The sequence below is a fragment of the Sitophilus oryzae genome, unplaced genomic scaffold (genome assembly GCF_002938485.1).
Source record: "Sitophilus oryzae breed Bouriz unplaced genomic scaffold, Soryzae_2.0 scaffold_1499_pilon_pilon, whole genome shotgun sequence".
Taxonomy (NCBI): Eukaryota; Metazoa; Arthropoda; class Insecta; order Coleoptera; family Curculionidae; genus Sitophilus; species Sitophilus oryzae.
In genome coordinates, this window is record NW_022146168.1 from 1,386,104 (window position 1) to 1,406,961 (window position 20,858).

The following is a 20,858-nucleotide window of genomic DNA, read 5'->3' on the forward strand; positions in this document are numbered from 1 at the left end:
TTATGCTGTTTCTTCTTCGGTCAAGTTACGTAGAACAGCAAAATATGAAAGAGAGGTCTTCACAATCTAAAAAAAAAACAGTGTGTGCACTATGTGCGCATATTTGAAGTGAAACTTCTTACTAACCGCCATTAAATTGAAGGATTTGAAGGACATGTTTGAAAAAGTGACATAATATAATGCTGTTTTAATATAAATATTATTTTTAATTTATTTTTGTAATCTGTACATTTTCTGTGTCCTAATAGCCTGCAAATTTGTCTGCAAAATCCCTAATAACGTTAACGCTTAAGGTACATTCAGGCTGAGAGCATCGAGCGTCGCGTCGTGTTTGCGTCGCGTCCGCGTGTCGAAATGGAATCAATTCACTTAACTTAAATTAGACCGTTCAGGCAGATAGCGTCTCATTTGGTGTTGCGGTAGCGTCCGCTGAGCGTCGGGGCTGGAGTTCAATCAGGCGGACGCGACGCGAACCCGACGCGACGCTCCACGCTCTCAGCCTGAATGTACCTTTAGATTTATTTAAGAAGAGAAAAAAAAATAACCTAGCCAACAATTCGTATTTATAGGTTTACAGTAATTTTGTTAAATTATACAAATATTCTCGTTGTATTGGTTTGAAATAAATATGACAGTGTCATTCAATGAAAATGCGAATAACTAACTCTAATAATTCTAATTTTCTAAGCTGGCAACTAAGCTAGATGATTACCTAAACCGTTATTCAGAAGCTACAAACCTATCAATAAAAATATACATGAAAATTTACTTCCTAGCACATAACTAGAGGATATTGATACACAGATACCGTATCAAGTTTCTTAGTGATTCATAGTGATTTTATTAGCCGCGTATGGCACAGAGTTACCTAGAGCGAGCTAAAATTGTTTTACAAAGGGTAGATCTACCCCGAATGGGAACACTTTGTAGCTGAGGCAACACTGCCGTTACCATTTTTCCTGGCACTAGCTGGTGTGTCACGGCCTTGAATTTTTACTCCCAACGCGCGTAAAGAAGTTTCACTCCAAAAATAAATCACAAAGAATTAAATACTCAACAAGACAATTTATACTGTGTCTTGGAATAAAATATTTTCTTGGTTGTTGAAAGTCCAAGAATATATACAGGGTGGTCCGAACTGTATTCCGGAAACTTCAGCAGCATATTCTGCAAATAAAAATAAGTAAAAAGGTTCGTATAAATGTATGTCCTAAAATGCTTAGTTTCGGAGATACAGGTTGTAGAAGTTTCATTTTTATTTCGATTTTTCCCAAATAATTTCGGCAGTAACGTCAATATTTCGATGCAAATTGGTATCTGGGAGTTTTTTGACATCAGAAATTTGATTTTGAAGTCAATATGACTCTTACTAGTAGATGGCGCCACCTACATATTTTTTAACTGGTTTGAAGAGTAATAACTTTTTGTCCGTACCTGTATAAAACTACTGAGTAAAAAAATATACATTTACGATGTTTTTTACGTAAAAAATGTCTCTTGGTAAAAATCGCTACGAGTATTGGTTTTTGAGATATTTAGAATCGAAATTATTAATACCTGTCATCATTGACATAATTTAAACATGATCACTTAATAGTTACTAGACTGAGATCATAATTTTAAAAGTTTTTGTACCAAAAGTTCAACAGAAACTGTTTTATTATCATTTTTTTGCAGAAAAATTTATGATTAATTTAAAAAAAAATTCCCAAATTTATTATTTCAGTGAAATAACTATCTAATCAACGTGTTTATTTTTCGTCAATAATGACATGTTACTGCTTCCATTCTAAATATCTTGAGAACGGTTGCTCGTAGCGATTTTTAGAAAGAGATATTTTTTACATAAAAAGTCACGGAGATGTATATTTTTTCCCTCCTTAGTTTTATACAGGTACGGACAAAACGTTATTACGCTTCAAAACAGTTAAAACACATGTAGGTGGCGCCCTCTATCACTAGGAGTCATATTGACATCAAAATCAAATTTCTCTTATCAAAAAACTCATAGACACCAATTTTCATCCAAATATTGACGTTACTTCAGAAATTATTTGGAAAAAATCGAAAGAAAAATGAAACTTCTACACCCTGTATCTCTGAAACTAAGCATTTTAGGACATACATTTACACGAACTTATTTACTTATTTTTATCTGCAGAATATGCTGCCCAAGTTTCCGGAATACAGTTCGGACCACCCTGTATATAATTTTTTTATGTTTGTCAAGTAATACATTTAAAGAAGCTTTGTCTCTTCAACAAAGTCTTCTAAATGTATGACCTAATAAACATAAAATACGTAGTCATTAATAGGTCAAACAATGAAGTCAGGTATTGCAGATCTTGTGTGGTCCAAGCAGAATAACATAAAATGGTTACCGCGACCTTATAGATCTATTGTGTCCCCTTTCTCGAGTTAAAAATCAAAACTCATCACTTTGTCTCAGGGTTTTCACAAAGGCCTGTATCTGCCACGGTTTTACAGAGGTTAGTTCCCCATCTCCAATATTAGTCGTACCGAAATTTATTGCACAAATGATTGTCGTCTCGGCGCACTCAGTGATGTGGTATTCTGGTGTCTCCCCATTTTTCCTACAGAATCTGCATTCGCCGTTTTTTCTTCAAGCGTCAATCTATTGAGATGTTTATTGAGGATACAGTGTCCTGTTAAAAACCCAGTGACAATCCGAAGATTGTTCTTATATAAAGCAAGAAAAATATCGGTCGTATGTCTTGAGAAATTTCTTCGTAGACCGTTGGAGGATTCCCAATCCAGTTTGAGTATGGTTCCAGGTTCTTGACTTCTGCTTTAAGTTCGTTTGTACTTGCCAAACAAAACGGTTCTGGTCCAGTTAGTAAAGTGTTCGCTCATTTTCTAGCTAGATTGTTTGCAGCAGTTATCAAACAATGATAACATCTTCATCTTATCCTTAGTAGACAACTCCACGTTTAATTGCACTTAACTTGCTTATTACGTCGCAATACATAATAATGTGGATAAATTAAAAAATAATGTTAATAGAGTTTGCTCAACGAGTTAGGAAAGATTTTGACAGACTACATCCAACAACTAACACAGAATACAATCCGCTGTAAATTAAAATGACAGACATGTCTGTCATTATCAGGTAACCTCTCATTTTGGACAGACTTTAGCTGCTTACCGTGCCAAATGTTTCTACTGTTATCTCAAAATAATCCAAAGCGTACAGCTTGATAGGTTTCTGACTTCTGTGTATAAAAAACAGCAATTTCTTTTTAAATTTTTCAGAAGCATTGACCCAATCACATTCGTAAGCAGCCTTAGGTATATTTTGACTCTAAAAAAGTTAATATTAAAAAAAAATAAAAATAGTTAAGCGAAAGTCTTGCCTTAACTGTCATTTCTGACGCGAACCAACAAGGTACAAGTAGCAAGTTTCCAATACAGAGTTGATACACTACCAAAAAGAAGAATTGAAATGAATTGGGGTCAGCCTAAAAAAAAGGTTTTTGAATACTTTCAGTTGCTTTTTTGAAGAAACTTTTACCAAAGTAATGAGAAAGAGACCCATACATATTGCACAGGTACTTGAGAACATTTGGGCGAAATACACTCTACCAAAAACCATATTTACTGTTTCTAGAAAACTAAATACAATACTTAGTAAAAATATTACAAATAATTAAATTGTTTTATTAAAAGTAAAGCTAATAAAAAATAATCTAGGTTTTCTTTATTCTCGACAATGAAAAGAGGATATACCATAAATCATTTTATTAGAAAAAAACTTGAGTATCGGAGGAGAAAAACAAGACCTAATACTAAAAGAAGTTAAGAAAATTAAGTGCTGCTCAAAATACAAATATTAGGGTATAGAAATCACAAATGATGGACTGTTGGATACAGCAATTAAAGAACGAAACTAACTTGGAAGGAATGCTATCACGGTATTAAATGGGATACTGTGGGACAGAAGCATAAACAACGGGAACAAAACACTAATACATAATACAATCAAGAGTATAACCACGTACAGCTTTGAAGTGTGGCCAATTAAAGAAGTAACAAAACGAATGTTGGAAGCTACAGAGATGGATTTTTGGAGGAGAGCAGCTGGCAAATCAAAACTCGAACAAATAACTAATGAACGCATAAGAGAGATTATGGAAGTTAAACATACAATGGTGGACGAGATAAAGAACAGACAACTCATATGGTACGGGCATGGCCAAAGGATTGCAGAAATAAGAATCCCAAAGCAAATCATAAACTGGAAACCAGCAGGAGGAAGAAATCAGGGTAGACCGAGAAGAAGTTGGCAGGAAGGGATTGACACGTTTATAGAGGAAAGAGGTCTCGGAGACGGTGCATGGAGAGACAGACAGGCATGGAGAAATTGCATCGGAAGACGTAGAACGTTTTAAACCGCTTAATATACAGGGTGAGTTCCCTACGATGTTCTCTATGTATCTCGGAAACTACTGGAGATAGAGAGTCTGTTAAATGGGAAAATAATTGCAGTTTTGTGGGGTAATAAATATGCGCCTTTCAGATTTTTGAAAAAGTTCATGGCTTACTAGATATTTCGAAAAAAACAATTTCGGTTATATTAAAAATTGTCCCTAATTCCATTATAATCTATTTTAGACAAAAAGTTTTCAGATAAAAGTTGTAGATAATCACATCCTTAATGAGATTGTGTCCTCTGTTATTTTCTAAAGCCTGTCATTTTTGAGATATGACACAAATATATGTTTTTTTAAATGTAAACCATAGTTGGCCATGACTTATAAAAAGCGCCATTTTTTAAGCTTTTTAGAGATATAAGCTATAATATGTTCTCTTCGAAAAATTACTGAGTTGTAGCGAATTCTTATAATTTTTAAACAATTTCACTTAGTTAGCCATGGAAACAAGTTCAATCGCCGTTGCTTTCAGAAATGTGAAGCTGTCACATCCAAACTTTGTAAATTAAAATAAACAAAAATTGTAAATATGAATTTTTCAATAGAGTGGTTTCCACATGACTTTCATTATAACCCCCCCCCCCTCATATTGAAAGAGATGTTAAAATTATTTATATCATAATAATGCAAACTTAGGGATAGGAAGAGGTGGACCAATTGCATGGGCCTCCTCTATCACCTGACCTATGCATTTTAGATTTTTTTATGCGGTATGGTTAACAAAAAGGTTTAAAAACAATTTTATGAATTAAGGGGGGCACTACGAGAGAAGTTTAATTAAGTCGGCCGGTACTTCTGTGAGAATAGGTAGTAATTCACTTCTAAAAGATGCAACTCAAAACAATGGCGGTTTTTTTGAACATTTTCTAAAATAACTTAAAATGTATGTAGTGATATTATTTTTTAAAGTTTTAGTTTGTGTAATGTAAATTGTAAAGAACCGTTTAATAATATATTCTGACTTTTTATATGTTATAAATCATAACAGAAGAAGAATACCATGCAATCTAAGTGAAATTAATCTAGAAAGATAAGAATTGGTCATTTAATTTAAATTAATTTTAATTAAATTTAGCTTTTCAAACAAGTCTTAAAACCCGTTCCCTAAAAAACGTAACATTCACCGGTCAAGGCCAAACTGTATGGCCAAGAAAAGTTGAACCAATAATCCTATACGCTTTTCTTCATTTGAAAAATTCATATTTACAATTTTTGTTTATTTTAATTTACAAAGTTTTGATGTGACAGCTTTACATTTCTGAGAGCAAAGATAATTAAACTTGTTTCCATGGCTAACTAATTTTTAACTCAACTAATTTTTCGAAAAAAACATATTATAGCTTATATCGCTGAAAAGCTTAAAAAATGGCGCTTTTTATGAAGTCATGGCCAGCTATGGTTTCCATTTAAAAAAAACATATGTTTGTGTCATATCTCAAAAATGACAGGCTTTAGAAAAAAAAGGAGGACACAATTTCATTAAGGATGTGATTATCTACAACTTTTATCTGAAAACTTTTTGTCTAAAATAGCTTATAATGTAATTAGGGACAATTTTTAAAATAGCCAAAATTTGTTTTTTTCGAAATATCTATCTAGTAAGCCATGAACTTTTTCAAAAATCTGAAAGGCGCATATTTATGACCTCACAAAACTGCAATTCTTTCCACATTTAACATCGCAGGGAACTCACCCTGTATATAGAAAAAAAAGTGATGGTAAATCAAAAAGCAAAAGTATTACAATCAACATTTAAATTTACAAAGTTACTTACCGCAAAATTGTATGATGATGTTTGACGCACTCTACAAACTTCAATTCGTCTCCTGCAAGATTCCTAACTCTTTGACATAACAGATCACATTGCAGACCTACAAAAGTACATACCCCAGCAACCAGAGTATCAGTGAATATGTTCAATCCACAAATAAAAAACATAGCTAGTGCTTGATGCAAATACGCCAGCTCATATTGCGGTGTAAGCTCAATATTAAAAGGATACCATGACTGCACAGGCAAACCTTGGTTCGTTTTATAAAACAAAGGTACAGTTATCGAGCAAAAACTCGAAATACCACTCAGTATAACTAGGGCAGTTTTGAATTTTCCGAAAGATTCAAAAACTTCCTTAATAATGGACTTTTCTTCATGGTTTTGTGGTTTGAAGTATTCCTGATCAAACTCCATGATAAGTTCGTAGACTTTTTGCTGGTTTACATAGAAATAAAATGACTTTACTTGCCCCATCAGGCATGTAAAAATGATATAACCTATAGAGGTGAGTGTTCTGATACTTTCAGTGTTCAAAACCCAAAATACCACGACTAGAAAATTGAATGGGCCCATTAAAAGTATATTTACTATGAAATGGTGGATCTTGTAGAACATGGAGAATGGTGTTCCGGTGTATATCCATGCGCCACAGTATTTTAAGCAAAAAAAGTCGCGGTTAAAATACTTCAAGTATGTAAACGACATTTTTCAGTTACAGAAATGATTTTAATTTAAAACAGTCTCTTATATAAGGCTTTTAATATGTATAAAAAAATAAGACAATTATTTGAAAACACGAAACCATATGACACTCTTACTATACAGGGTGGCGCCTCTCATAAGACGTGGAGGCTGCAAGGAGAACTACAGCTTTATTGAAATTAAATTTTGTGAGCAAATATAGGTTGGTTTAGAGTATTTTTTAAAAATATAGAGAGTTCTACAGACTGTCTGCAAAAAAGCTACACATCAAAGTTGTGTTTTTTGTAATGGAACACTCTATATTTTAATTGATTTTCGGATTCTAGGAGAAAAATAAAGATGAGTTTTATTAGAGAAGTATATGGCTAAAATGTAAGGTTTTTGACATATTTAACAATTTTTAAAAATGAAGAACAATTTTAAAATTTTAATAAATGCTACCTAAATTATAATTAATCCGGTATAGCGTATTATGTAGTTAAAATAACTATTGTACTTTAAATCAAATTAAATGTTGACCCGAAAAGTTAGACAGGATGAGAGAAAATTAATATTAAACACTGGTCACATTTAAAAGCAATTTACTCCTTTATTTTAAATGAAACACCCGGTGTATTATTTCCCTCAATATTCAATAGAGAATTCATATATCTTTTTTTTCCACAATAAGGGGCCGTCCTCTGCCGGAAACACTGCGACCTGTGAGGCCTATTGTGTTTGTCCCCTTTCTATATCTGCACCCATTCTCCTATCCCTGTGCCCTGCACTAACTTACGCAGGTCCTTGATAGGTTGGGAGCATAGTTCCTCCGGTTCTAGCCTAGCTTTCCCAAATAAAATGTGTCGCTTGCGATCCAGAGCCTCGCAGTGACATATTATGTGCTCCGCTTTTTCAGGATCTTTATCGCAGAGTCTGCAGCAAAGACTTCCTTGATACAGATTGAGCTTGTTCAGGTAACACTTGACAGCCATATATCATGTCAAGAGGCCTGTTGTAATCCGCAATTTATTCCTGCTAAGCATTAGCAGTTCTTTTGCGGTTTTGGAGCTAGGTCCTTGGATAAAAGCCTTGCTGTGCCTGTGCCCCTGTCTGTTTCTCCAGTGGACATTCTGCTTTTCCTTGATCCAGAGTTTTAGTGCACTACGGGCCATACATTTGAGTATTCCCAGTACTGGCTCTGGACCAAGATAAGATGCCGATGATCCTTGCCTAGCTAGCTCATCGGCTTTTTCGTTGCCTTGGATGCCGCTGTGGCCCGGCACCCAGAATAATTTAATTCTGTTCCGTCGAGCCAGAGCTTCCAGTTCACCTAGGCATTCCCAGACGAGTCTGGACGATACCTTTGGGCTCATAAGCGCCCCAAGTGCCGCCTGACTGTCTGAGCATATATTGATGAGCTTATCTGAATAAGCTCTTCTATTGTTTTCTCTCGCACATTGTAGAATGGCGAATATTTCTGTCTGGAATACGGTAGAGTGTTTATCCAAGGAAAAGGATAAACTTACCCTTGGTCTTTCCCCAAATACTCCAGTTCCTGTTCCTTCAGCGGTCTTTGACCCGTCTGTATACCAGGTTAGTCCATCCTGAAGGAATGTTGTGTGTCCACATTCCTCGATTCATATATCTTCAAAATACTATTAAGGTTGCCTACCCTTTAAACAACGATTTTCCTAGATATTTTCATTTTCTTCATTATTTGATAAATCTAGGTGGCTGTGATACACCTTTTGTTAATTTAACAAAAATTAATGTATGTAGAATAAAATATTCAACGGTAGTAAAAAGATACACGTTTAAAATATATTTTAATTATTACAGAATTGAAACTAGATATAAACATATAATTATGTAACAAAAATTAGATAGGTGAAATCAAATACTAAAAATGCTTCCTTTCCTATTTACTGCATAAAATGATTTTCTTTTCAAAAAATCTTTTCATGTTAAAAGACATACATGGAGTTCTACTTCGAAAAACAGCCACAATCATTTCTCTCATGTTGTCGAGAATATAGTTGGTCGAGTTTTGTAAACGCTGTTTTTGACATATTCCTATTTCCTATAAAAAAAACCAGTCTAGATAAAATCAAGAGTATTTAAGTATTCCATTAACTGGTGAATGCATACTGTATTCACCAACTAATAAAATCATATCAATTCTTTCTGATGTAGGATAAGTTTCCATTTTCTCAAAACTCACCTATATTTTTTTCCTATAGAATCCAAAAATCAATTAATATATTATATTATATGTTTCATTTCAAAAAACACAACTTTGATGTGTAACTTTTTTTGGGGACACCCTGCAGAACTCTCTTTATATTTAAGGCCAATGTATGTGCACCCTAATTTTGGGGATCCATGCAATAACTCCATCAAAAATATCCTTGTTTCCTATTTTAATCTCTTGTAATTCCGTGATCTGGGTAAACGCCGATATTTATGAGATATATTTGGTTTTTAAAAAATTATGTTACTAACATTAGGTCTACCTTGGCTTACCACTAACCTTAATAATTAAAATGAACACATGGAATAAACTAAATAACTGATTTAAAAAGAACACTTCAATTACCATGTCCAACTTTAGTACAAAATTATATTCAGGCTAGGATAAATACTAAACAATTCGTAGGGCAACTTTGAGACAGTACCAAAATTGGCCCGCAAAGAAAAGAATGTTGTCTAGAAGCAAATATATTTTTCTCCCAGTCTCATTTAAGAAAAGGTTTTTATGTAAAATATGAGGGAAATAACAACAGTGTTTTCAGATATACTAACTAGTTTTTCATGGAACTTTACAGTACTGTTTGTAGCATAGAAAGTATACAGAATTTGTAAAATAAATACACCTATTTGTAGTTAACTTTTTGAAATGTTAATAAACATGTAGTGTTCAATGCAGAATGGCCGATCGGGTTATTTAGTCGCAGTATAGTTACCCTTTGATAGTATGTAGTAGAGATAAGTTTATTTTTGAAAATGACGAACCATACATTATACAATGGGAAAATATGAGGAATGTACCAAAGTTATGTTGCAGTCTCAAAGCTACCCCAGTTTACGGTAGTTGTAGATTTCTGAAAAGTAATTGAAGATTCTTTAAAGATTTTGAACATTATAATGATGGAAGTACACGCTCGCCGAGGCGACCCTAGGCGCGACAAAAAAGGAAGGTCCTCAGTGACGTATCGTATAGGGGGCCAGGAGGGGCGAACACCCCCTCCGCCCCTGGGCGCTTAGCGCCCCTGGCGCCGTTGGAAAAAAAAATAATAGAAAAACTAAATTTAACGCAAAAACAAACGGTGTCCTACCGTGCCCTTAGCTCTTCAAGATAAAAAAAATGACGTATATATTTCTCACATTTTATTTTTGTTCTTTAATGTTTACTTATATTTAATAATTTAAATCTCTAATGAAGTAGGCGTATATACTACGTACGAAAGTTTTCATATGGTTTGAAACTTGAAACTACGCTGCCGCTAGACAATTGTCTATAAATAAAAATACAATGGCTAGACATAATGTTGCGCGGCGCCGCCAAAGAAGAAGAGGCAAGCAGTCGCGATAGAAATAAATTCGGGGAATCACCGATCGAAGTATAATCGATTATAATGAAGAGCTGAATAAAATTAATATATTGTCCAATCACTTGCAAAAGGTTAATATCAACTTATGTACAGCTGCTCACATTATTACTGCGGTAACTATAGATCTCAAATCATTAAGAAGTGAAAAATATTTTGAAAATTTTGAAAAACAGGCTACTATTTTGGCAAATAAATGCAATACGTCAACATCATTTTCCACAAAAAGACAAAGAATTAAAAAAAATTCATGATGAAATCCAGAATGACTACCTACATCAAAGTTCTGAAGACAATTTCAAGATATCAGTGTCTTATGGTACTTTAGACATTTTAACTGGTACTCTACAGAATCGTTTTGAAGACTTCCTTAATATATGCCAAAAATTTAATTGTTTATTGGATATGGACCAATATGGTCTTATGGATTGTTATGGATTATTCTTTAGTTGATGAATATAAACATGTTTGCACTTTATTAGAAACAATTAATGCAATGACAACAAATTTGCACCTGACGAATATTTATCATTTTTAATTTCCAATAACCTAGAGTCTTCATATACATCTTTATGTGCATTACTGAGGTTTTTTTACACTATAGTCACCAACAGTGCTGGTGCAGAAGGATCTTTCAGTAGATTAGGAAGAATTAATAATTACCAGAGGATTATTTATCACTTCTCAGTATTCACAAGCAGACACAGCCCAGGATCTAAATATAGACGAAATAATTGATTCTTTTAAATCGGTTAAAACAAGACGCTTGCATCTTTGAAATAACTATTTTGTATACTAACTTTTTTAATAAACAAATCTATAATTAAAAAAAAAATAAAAGTTTTCATGTAGTCTTATTATTTAAAAAAAAATGTAATTTATTTGATCCTTTATTGATCATTGCGCTTCTTAAGGTCTTTGCCTTGTTTGCCTCCGGTCCATGTATATTTCACATAAGTTCGTCTGTTAGGCAGACACTGGCGCAACAGCGCAACTCCAAAATTCCGAATGTCGATTAGGCCAGGATTAGCCAATTGTCGAATGGGAACGCAATCGAAAGCGGTACGAAGTTGGACTGAGCCGTACGAATGAACAGCTGGTGCTAGCGTCTAGTCTCTTATTGGTCTGGCTATCCGATCGATAATTCAAATTCCAGGCTTGCGTACTACGCTTAAGCACCGCTAACTGAGCGACTTATGCAAATTCCTTCAGAAAATTTATATACCCATTTCACCGGCTTGGCTTCACAGAATGCAGTTTGGAGTCGATATTCTTTAGTTAATATATATATGGTACCTTTGATGGTACCAAGCCGTAAAATTGATCTTTTTTGACCGAAACTGCTGGGCTACGCCTCGGCCGCAAATTTCAGGCGATGACAAAAAAGATCATACGGCCGAGATGCACACAATTTTTTTTAGGAGAGTGTCTTTTGAAGTAGGTAACAATTTTTTTTTACAATTTTGTTTCTAAATAAAGACGAAACTGGAAGATTGGATTCAAATTTTTATTAACCAAATGAAAAGTGTATTAAGTAACAAAGATGTGTACAGAATTACTTACAGTATTATAAACAGAAGTTGAGTTATAAAGAAGTTAATAAATTAGGGCATTATTTGCTATTAATTGAAATGTTAAATGTACATTTATTACATGAAAAAGTAATACCACTTTTAGACATGACATTGTTAATAAACATTTCATTTTCTTGATTTTCAGTATGGTAATGGTTCTTGTTGGAAAGCTGCTGACTGCATTTAATTCAATTTCTTTGGAATTATTTTGATCAGAAAAACGTATACCTGAAGTACCTTCTCCTCCTGCAAGAATTCTATCTGAAATTTCCTTCTTTCTTGAAATGGAATCTTCAATGTAGCCTTCTGCTTTTATAATTTGACAATCGTAATATCGGAATATTTCCTTTGTCTTGAATATCATTTATAGACAAATAAGTAAATTAAATGTGTCTAGTAGGCTGCTCTTATAATGACTTTGTTTGCAAAAGCGGCCGTAAAGTAAAAAAGCGGCCAAAAAAGATACACTTTAGGGACGTTAATAGATCCGTTAAACTTAATTTTTTGTGACACTCGCTTAAACAAATAATTTTTGAACAAAAAGCTTGGAGAAAGCATAGAAGTTTATATCAAATAGAAATCCTGATATTTAAGTACCTTTTTAAATGGTGGATCACCCTATCGGGTCTTACGTGTGAATTTCTGATTAATAATTTAAAAGAAACGATAAATAGAAGATAATTTTCTCCATTATCCCTCGCTTTTTCGCTGTCCCTCATTACACCTTATAGGAAACAATTTTATACTCCAAACAGTACAATTTTAAAGAAACTCTAATTATTTAATTACCGTATGGAAACGTTGTTTTTAATAAGTGTCACATTATCTACCTTTATACATACTTCCTTTCTCCATTTCTCTGACCTATTTCTGTCTTTCTCTATTTCTTCGTTTTCCGTCTCAGGGCTTTATCAAAAGCCAGTATCTGAGACGGCTCCACAGAGGCCAGCTCTCTACCCTCGACATCAGCCGTACCAAAGTTCATGGCACGAACGGTCGTCGTCTCGGCGCACTCAGTGATAAGGCGTTCTGGTGTTTCCCCATTTTCCACTAGTGATGGGTTGTTATTTAACTATCTGTTATTTTATAACAATTCTTTAGAAATAACATAACGCAACCGTTACTACTTTTAAAAAATAACAGTCGAAGTCGGCGCTCTGCACCGCCACGAAATTCGATGCAGCTCGAAGCAATTCCAAAAAACAACTAGTATCTGACTAGTATGGATTATGGATGGAAAACATGTTATTTCGACAACCATCGATACAGGCGGCGAGATACAACGGACAACGGAGTGGGAAATGCGCTACGGCGCGGCGCGGTGCGGCGCGGCGAACGTAGCTGCATCGGTCGATGGTCGTGTGGGGCTTGCAACAGATTAAAAATAATAGGATATGAAAGAAACAGCTTTTTTGAAACAGTTTCGGGCATAACGCATGGCGGTCGAGATAACAGGAGTGGGAAAGGAACGCTGTAGCATCGGTCGATTGTCGATGGAGGCTCCCAACGGGTTGGAGAAGCAGTCATTTTAGATACGTTGTTTTTTAACCTATTACAAGCATAACAGCGGCGGTCGAGATAATCGGAATGGGAAAGTAACGCTGCCGCATCGGTCTACTGTCGATGGAGGTTCGAAACAGGTTGAATTCGAAACAGATACATTGTTTCGATTCGAAACAGATACATTGTTTTTCAACCTGTTACGAGCATAACGGGCGGAGGTCGAGATATTATGGCGCTGTATGTTTCAGTACTTACTTATTAAGTTTCAATATTATAATATTATATATATATATATATATATATATATATATATATATATATATATATATATATATATATATATATATTCCTATATATGCTATATATATATATATATATATATATATTATTCCTGTTATTTTTAAGCTGGTATTTATTTATTCTGAAAAATTTTCAGAATAATATTTGAAGATTTTTTAAAAATGTATACATGGTGTTCTAGTCATTGATTAATCACGATCCTGCTTAAAGCCCTTGGCGTAAAAAGCTGATTTTTGGAAAACGGATTGACTTTAGGGTGTAGGGGTTCGATAAGAAGGGATTTTTCGAAACTCGAATTCTAATAATAATTCTAATTCTTTTGATCGCAAATGGTAAAATCATAACTAAGAGCTTCTCGCCCGTCGAGTGAGATGCACCCTGTACACTGCTACGCAATTCAGGATCTACGAGGATCGAGGGGCAGGGTGTAGGTAGATCGGAATGTATAGGTATAGACGAGTGGCGGAATTTTGGCTTTTTTTACATCGCAATTTGTAAACAGCGCTTATTTGTAAACAACCACCGTTTTTAGAGAGATATTTTAGATAACAATCGATATTTAGAAATGTTTTGAACCCGAAACGCCTGGCGGTGACCGCCTCATACTCTTTCAGATATTTAGCAATAAAATAAAGAAACCTGTTATTTTTAAACTGTTATTTTAAGCTGTTTTTTATAAATAACTATAACAGTTTCAACTGTTATCTAAAAATAACAGTTTTGCCCATCACTATTTTCCACACAGAATCTGCATTCGCCGTTGTTTCTCAGCTTCAGCCTACTGAGGCGTTTGTTGAGGACACAGTGTCCTGTTAGAAACCCCGTGACAATCCGAAGATTGTTTTTACTTAAATCAAGGAAAATTTTTGATTTTTCTCGGTCGTAAGTTCTGAGGAACTTTTTTGAGTGTTTTAGAACGTTGGAGGACTCCCATTCCAGGTTACGGATGGAGTTTTCCAGGTTCTTCAGTTCCGCTTTTAATGGGTTGCCCCTTGGAAAACAGAACGTTTCTGGTCCAGTTAGTGGGGTGTTCGCTCCTTTTCTAGCTAGATCATTTGCTTGTTCATTGCCTTATCCTTTGGTGAGCGGGCACCCAGAGTAGGAGGACTTTATTTTCTTTACATAACTTGTTCAGCTTCTCTAGGCATTCTTTGACCATCTTCGAACTGATGGTTACTGAGTTGATCTAGTTTAGTGCTGCTTGACTGTCGGATTAGATGGTTATTTCCTGTTTTCGATAGTTCCTATCTAAGATAAATGGTACGCATCTTTCGATAGTGGAGATTTCTGCCTGAAGGATGCTGGCGTAAGTGCCCATTGATTCGGAGTATTTAGTTTTAATCCCAAATACTCCTATCCCTGTCCCTACTTTGGTTTTGGAAGCATCATTATACCACGTTATGGTAAGGTCTTTTACATGCTTATTAAACGTTACTCCCTTCCACTCCTTTTTATTACTCAATACTACAGTGAGGTATTTCTAAAAGTTGTAAATTCTTGGTATCTCATCCACTGGAAGTGGGAGAAGTGGAATTTTCTTTTTGAGGGTGTTCCAAAAACCCTGAAAATTATCCCAGTACTGTTTTTGTCAATGACCAGGATCGTAAATATCTAGGGGCAAATATAACAAGCACTAGGAATCTCAAAGAGGAAGTAAAAACCCAATCAACAAAGGCACATTAATATCAGGATATTTAAGGGATATAATTTGGCGAAATAAATATATGAGCGTTAGAAGCAAAGTTGTGAATTTATAAGGCTTGCGTGAGACCAGTTATGACATATGCGATAGAGACTAGAGCAGAGAACACAACAACAAAACGGCTCTTAAGAACAACAGAAATGCGAACACTAGGATCAATTACAGGATATACCTTATATGACCGGAAAATAAGTGAGGATATAAGGGAAACATGTGAAGTACAGGATGTAGTAAGATGGGCAAGAAACAGGAGAAGAGAGTGGAGAGACCATGTGGATAGGATGTCAAACGACCGGTTAGCGAAAAAAGCTAAGGAGAATAGACCCAACACGCCTCGACCGCCGGGACGACCACCTATAAGATGGTATGAAAGCTGGTTTTCATCATCCCAACTGTTCTTAAGGAACCATTGAAGAAAACACAGGACTTGGTCCTAACGTACGAAGAAGAAGAAGAGTTATAACTCAAGAAAGGAAGAAACTTAATAGATCTCTTAAGGCGCGTTGATTTATTCATCACTTTCTGACAGTATCTTTGTTTTCTTTATATATACATTTGAAGAAATCAAAGAGAAATTCATAATTGAAAAAAATGTTTTACTGGTTTTAAACATAAACAATGAGGGTATTATTGATAATATTTAATTAAACAAGAAATTTAAGGACAGTGCCTTAAACTATTAAGATTTGTTAGTTCAAATTATGTTTTTTATTTTTCTAGAGTTTACTATCAAATATAATAATTTATTAAGGTGTAACATTTTTGTTATGTCTATGAAATATCTTTTATAAATATAATATAATAATAGCTCCCGTATATAGTGTTTAATGCCTTGGGAGTAGCAAGGTACCGCTTGCCATAGTAGAGCCGTTCGGTATACAAGGAAGGTATCTGTATTACGCTTCAACCGCCTATTATTACCTCAGGATTGTGAATCCCAAGTACTCATTTAAGGCTGAGTCGACCTAGGTACCCAAATTATTTTTATTTTATTAAAAATAGTCGGCTGATGAAATGCCGGCTGTGGGATTCGAACCCGAAACTTTTGAATTGGTAGACGAGAGCTGTACCTCTACGCCACCGGGCACCATATCTTTTATAAATATATAATTAAATAAAAATACATGTTATTGCAGCTACTAGGTGTTGCTTATTTCAAAAATCTTGTAAAGTGAACAAAGGTAAAATAACAGTTAACCTTTCTTTATGTTGTTTCTTCTTCAGTCAAGTTTCGTAGAACAGCAAAATATGAAAGAGAAGTCCTCACAATCTGAAGAAATCAAAAGGCAAATTAGAGGAAAATACAAATAATACGTATGAAAAAAATGAGTTAATTACAGTTTCTTGATGACAGTTATTTACCTTGCCAAATGTTTCAACTGTTATCTCAAAATAATCCAAAGCATACAACTTGATAGGTTTCTGACTTCTGTGTATGAAAAACAGTAATTTCTTTTTAAATATTTTTGATGAATTGACCCAATCACATTCGTAAGCAGCCTTAGGTATATTTTGACTCTAAAAACGTTAATATTAAAAAAAATAAATAGTTATGTAAAAGTCTTGCCTTAACTGTCATTTCTGACGCGAACCAACAAGGTACTAGCAACAAGTTTCCAATACAGAGTTGATACACTATCAAAAAGAAGAATTGAAAGGAACTGGGGTCAGCCTGGAAAAAAAGGTTTTGAAGAGCTTAAGTTGGTAGTGTTTTATTGAAGAAATGTTTACCAAAGTAAGAAGAAAGAGCCCCATACATATTGCACAGGTACTTGCAAAGATTTGGGCAAAGTACACTCTACCAAAAACCATATTTACTGTTTCTAGAAAACTAAACATAATACTTAATAATACTACTAAAAATATGTTTTTTTGCCGCAAGTAAATTTAATCAAAAATAACATACCTAGAGTTTTATTATCTTTGACAATAAATAGAGGATATATAGGGTGAGTCTTAAATAAGTGCAACTATTTTCAGGGCTGGTAGATCTCGATAAAAGAAGCATATTTTATTTTTACCTTTTTTCCAATAAGCCCAAAATAACCGAGTTATTTTATTTTGAAAATTTTCAAAATAAAATGATTTTTTTCTTAAATTTTACTTATCACAAAGTTACATTCAGGCTGAGAGCGTCGAGCGTCGCGTCGCGTCCGCCCCATTGAACTTGACCCCCGGCGCTCAGCGGACGCTAGCGCAACGCCAAACGCAACGCTGTCTGCCTGAACGGTCTGATTTAAGTTAAGTGAATTTATTCCATTTCGACACGCAAACGCGACTCGACGCTACGCTCGAAGCTCTCAGCCTGAATGTACACTTATCACTGGATCTTTTTTTGGTTTTCTTTCTTCTAAATTTAATCTGTTACCTATGTTGTCATATTATCAAGAAATTATATTTTTTAACTAAAAACAATTCCAAATTTTTTAAATTTTTTTTTTCGCGAAAAAAACTCATTATCGTGTTTCTGGGATCGAAATATACTATACCCCTAAAAATTATTGCACTTACTTAAGACTCACTCTATAAACTGGTGAAAAAAACTGTTATATCATCATTTTTTTTTTGCAGAAAAATTTATGATTAATTTAAAAAAAATAAAAATTTCCCAAATTTATTATTTCAGTCAAATAACTATCTACTCAAAGTGTTTATTTTTTGTCATTGACTAGTTCCATTCGAAATATCTTGAGAACGGTTGCTCGTAGCGATTTTTCCCAAGAGACATTTTTTATGTAAAAAGTCACGAAAATGTATATTTTTTCACTCAGTAGTTTTATACAGGTATGGACGAAAAGTTATTACTCTTCAAAATAGTTAAAACACATGTATGCGCCCCCTACAAATAGGAGTCATATTGAAATCAAAATTAAATTTTTCCTGTCAAAAAACTCCCAGACACCAGTTTTCATCCAAATATTGACGTTAATTCAGAAATTATTTAGAAAAAAATCGAAATAAAAATGAAATTCCTACACCCTGTATCTCCGAAATTAAGCATTTTAGGACATAAATTTATACGAACTTTTTTACTTATTTTTTTCTGTAGAATATGCTGCAGACGTTTCCGGAATACAGTTCGGACCATCCTGTATATCTCAAAATATTTACCAAGGTATTATTTAGTATAATTCTGATGAAAATAAAACTGTGATTGATGAAAACTAACAGCAAAATTATTTTAATCGACATTTGGATTTTACAAAGTTACTTACCTCAAAATAGTATAGTGGTGTTTGACACACTCTACAAACTTCAATTCATCTCCTGCAAGATTCCTAGCTCTTTGACATAACAGATCACATTGCAGACCTACAAAAGTACATACACCAGCAACCAGAGTATCAGTGAATATATTCAATCCGGAAATGAAAAACATCGCTAGTCCTTGATGGACATAAGCCAGCTCATATTGCGGAGACACCTCAATGTTAAATGGGTACCACGACTGTACAGGTAAACCTTGGTTAGTTTTATAAAACAAAGGCACAGTTATCGAGCAAAAACTCGAAATACCACTCAGTATAACCAGGGCAGTTTTGAATTTTCCGAAAGATTCGAAAACTTTCTTTACAATTAATTTTTCTTCGTCATTTTGAGGTTTAAAATATTCGTGATCAAACTCCATGATAAGTTCGTAGACTTTTTGATGGTTTACGTAGAAATAATAAGATTTTATTTGTCCCATCAAGCATACAAAAACGATGTAACCTATAGCGGTGAGTGTCCTGATGTTTTCAGTGTTTAAAACCCAAAATACTAGGACTAGGAAATTGAACGGACCGATTAAAAGTATGTTTACTATGAAATGGTGGATTTTGTAGAACATGGAGAATGGTGTTCCGGTATATATCCATGCGCCACAATATTTTAAACAAAAAAAGTCCCGCTTAAAGTAATCAAAGTATGTAAACGACATTTTTAACGACATTTTTTGGGCTGAAGTGACAGTAGTTCACTCTGAAACACTCTTTTATATCTTAAATCCTTTTTTGAAATAATAAAGGAAACAATTATCCGAAAACACAAAGCGAGACACAAGAAACTCTTAATATACAGGGTGAAAACATCAATAAAATTTTAAAGCAGCAGATTCATTTTTTATTCTCATAAGTTTATCCAAATTTTGAACTGATTTTTACTGCATTATTACACCTGTGTTTATTGATCCGCTTAAACTGAAGGTATACTTCAGAAGAAAACCAAATAATTACAAAGCTTTTTTCGGAAATGTGGGGCATCCTGTAGAATTTTACGTGAGAATTTCTGATTAATAATGAAAAAGATATGGAAATATAAGGTAATAGATCCTATTATAGTAATTAAGGAAAATATTACGGAAAATCTGGAATAACAAATTTCTATTCATTAAATATTAAAACAAGACTTTACGCTTTGACTAATTGTGTTTTTATTACTAATTTTAAAAGTGGCAAATATAATATCATACAGGGAGTGATTGAGAATAATTAAAATAATTGCGAATAATGTGTTAGAGGATTTTAAGATTAGTTGTTGGTACTCAGTACGGTTTCCGGAACCGGAGCTGTTTTTTGGAACGGGAATTTAAAAAAATATAAAAATAGCACATTTGATATTTTGCTCGATTACTCTTCGCGATATAGAGTTTATAAAAATTCGCTCACTTTAAATAAGTAGGCTTTGAACGGCGCCGGCTGTAATGCAAAAAAATCTATCTGTGAGCATCAATTAAAACGAAAATAATATTTGCTATGAGAGATGCAGAATTTTATAACAATATAAACTATATTTAACAAGCATCAACAAATTTAAACTATATCTAATAACAATAAAAATAAATAGCAAACCAAGACATGAGATTTTGCTACAGGTGTTCGACATATCGACCGTCTTCTGTTATGGACAGACGGTTTTTGAACATTTCTCGAGGAATTCTTTAACTCAGTGGGGGTGAAAGATACCCTCTCATAACTGCTAAGTATTTCTAATTCTTGTCTAGATTATACTGTCAATTTTAAAATAAGAACCTTTATTCTTCCGCAAATATATATATATATATGTATATATCCATAGGATTAGATCCATAGGCACTAAGTCCGGCGATCTCGACGGCCAACGGCTAGGATCTTAGCTATTCAATTATTTTTAAAATTGGCTGCAACAATTTGCTGATAACTTCAGCGTTCTGAGGCGGTGCCTCGTCTTGCTGGAAAAATATGATAACCTACTAGTTGAAAGTAGCGAACTTTTAAAAATTCTGTATTTCGAAGGGGATTGTAACAAA

The 20,858-nt window shown here is 34.0% G+C and overlaps 1 protein-coding gene across 1 annotated transcript; it reads right to left on the reverse strand.

Annotated features, from left to right (window-relative positions):
• LOC115877941 (odorant receptor 46a-like) lies at positions 1-19,220 on the reverse strand. The gene is made up of 8 exons (XM_030894292.1): positions 18,921-19,220; positions 16,955-17,110; positions 12,316-12,439; positions 6,226-6,775; positions 3,533-3,632; positions 3,375-3,479; positions 3,167-3,322; positions 1-66 (listed from the first exon to the last, which is right to left on the reverse strand). Exons 1-8 carry the CDS (start codon positions 19,218-19,220, stop codon positions 1-3), a joined length of 1,557 nt encoding a protein of 518 aa, XP_030750152.1.
• Between the last annotated feature and the right edge of the window lie 1,638 nt (positions 19,221-20,858).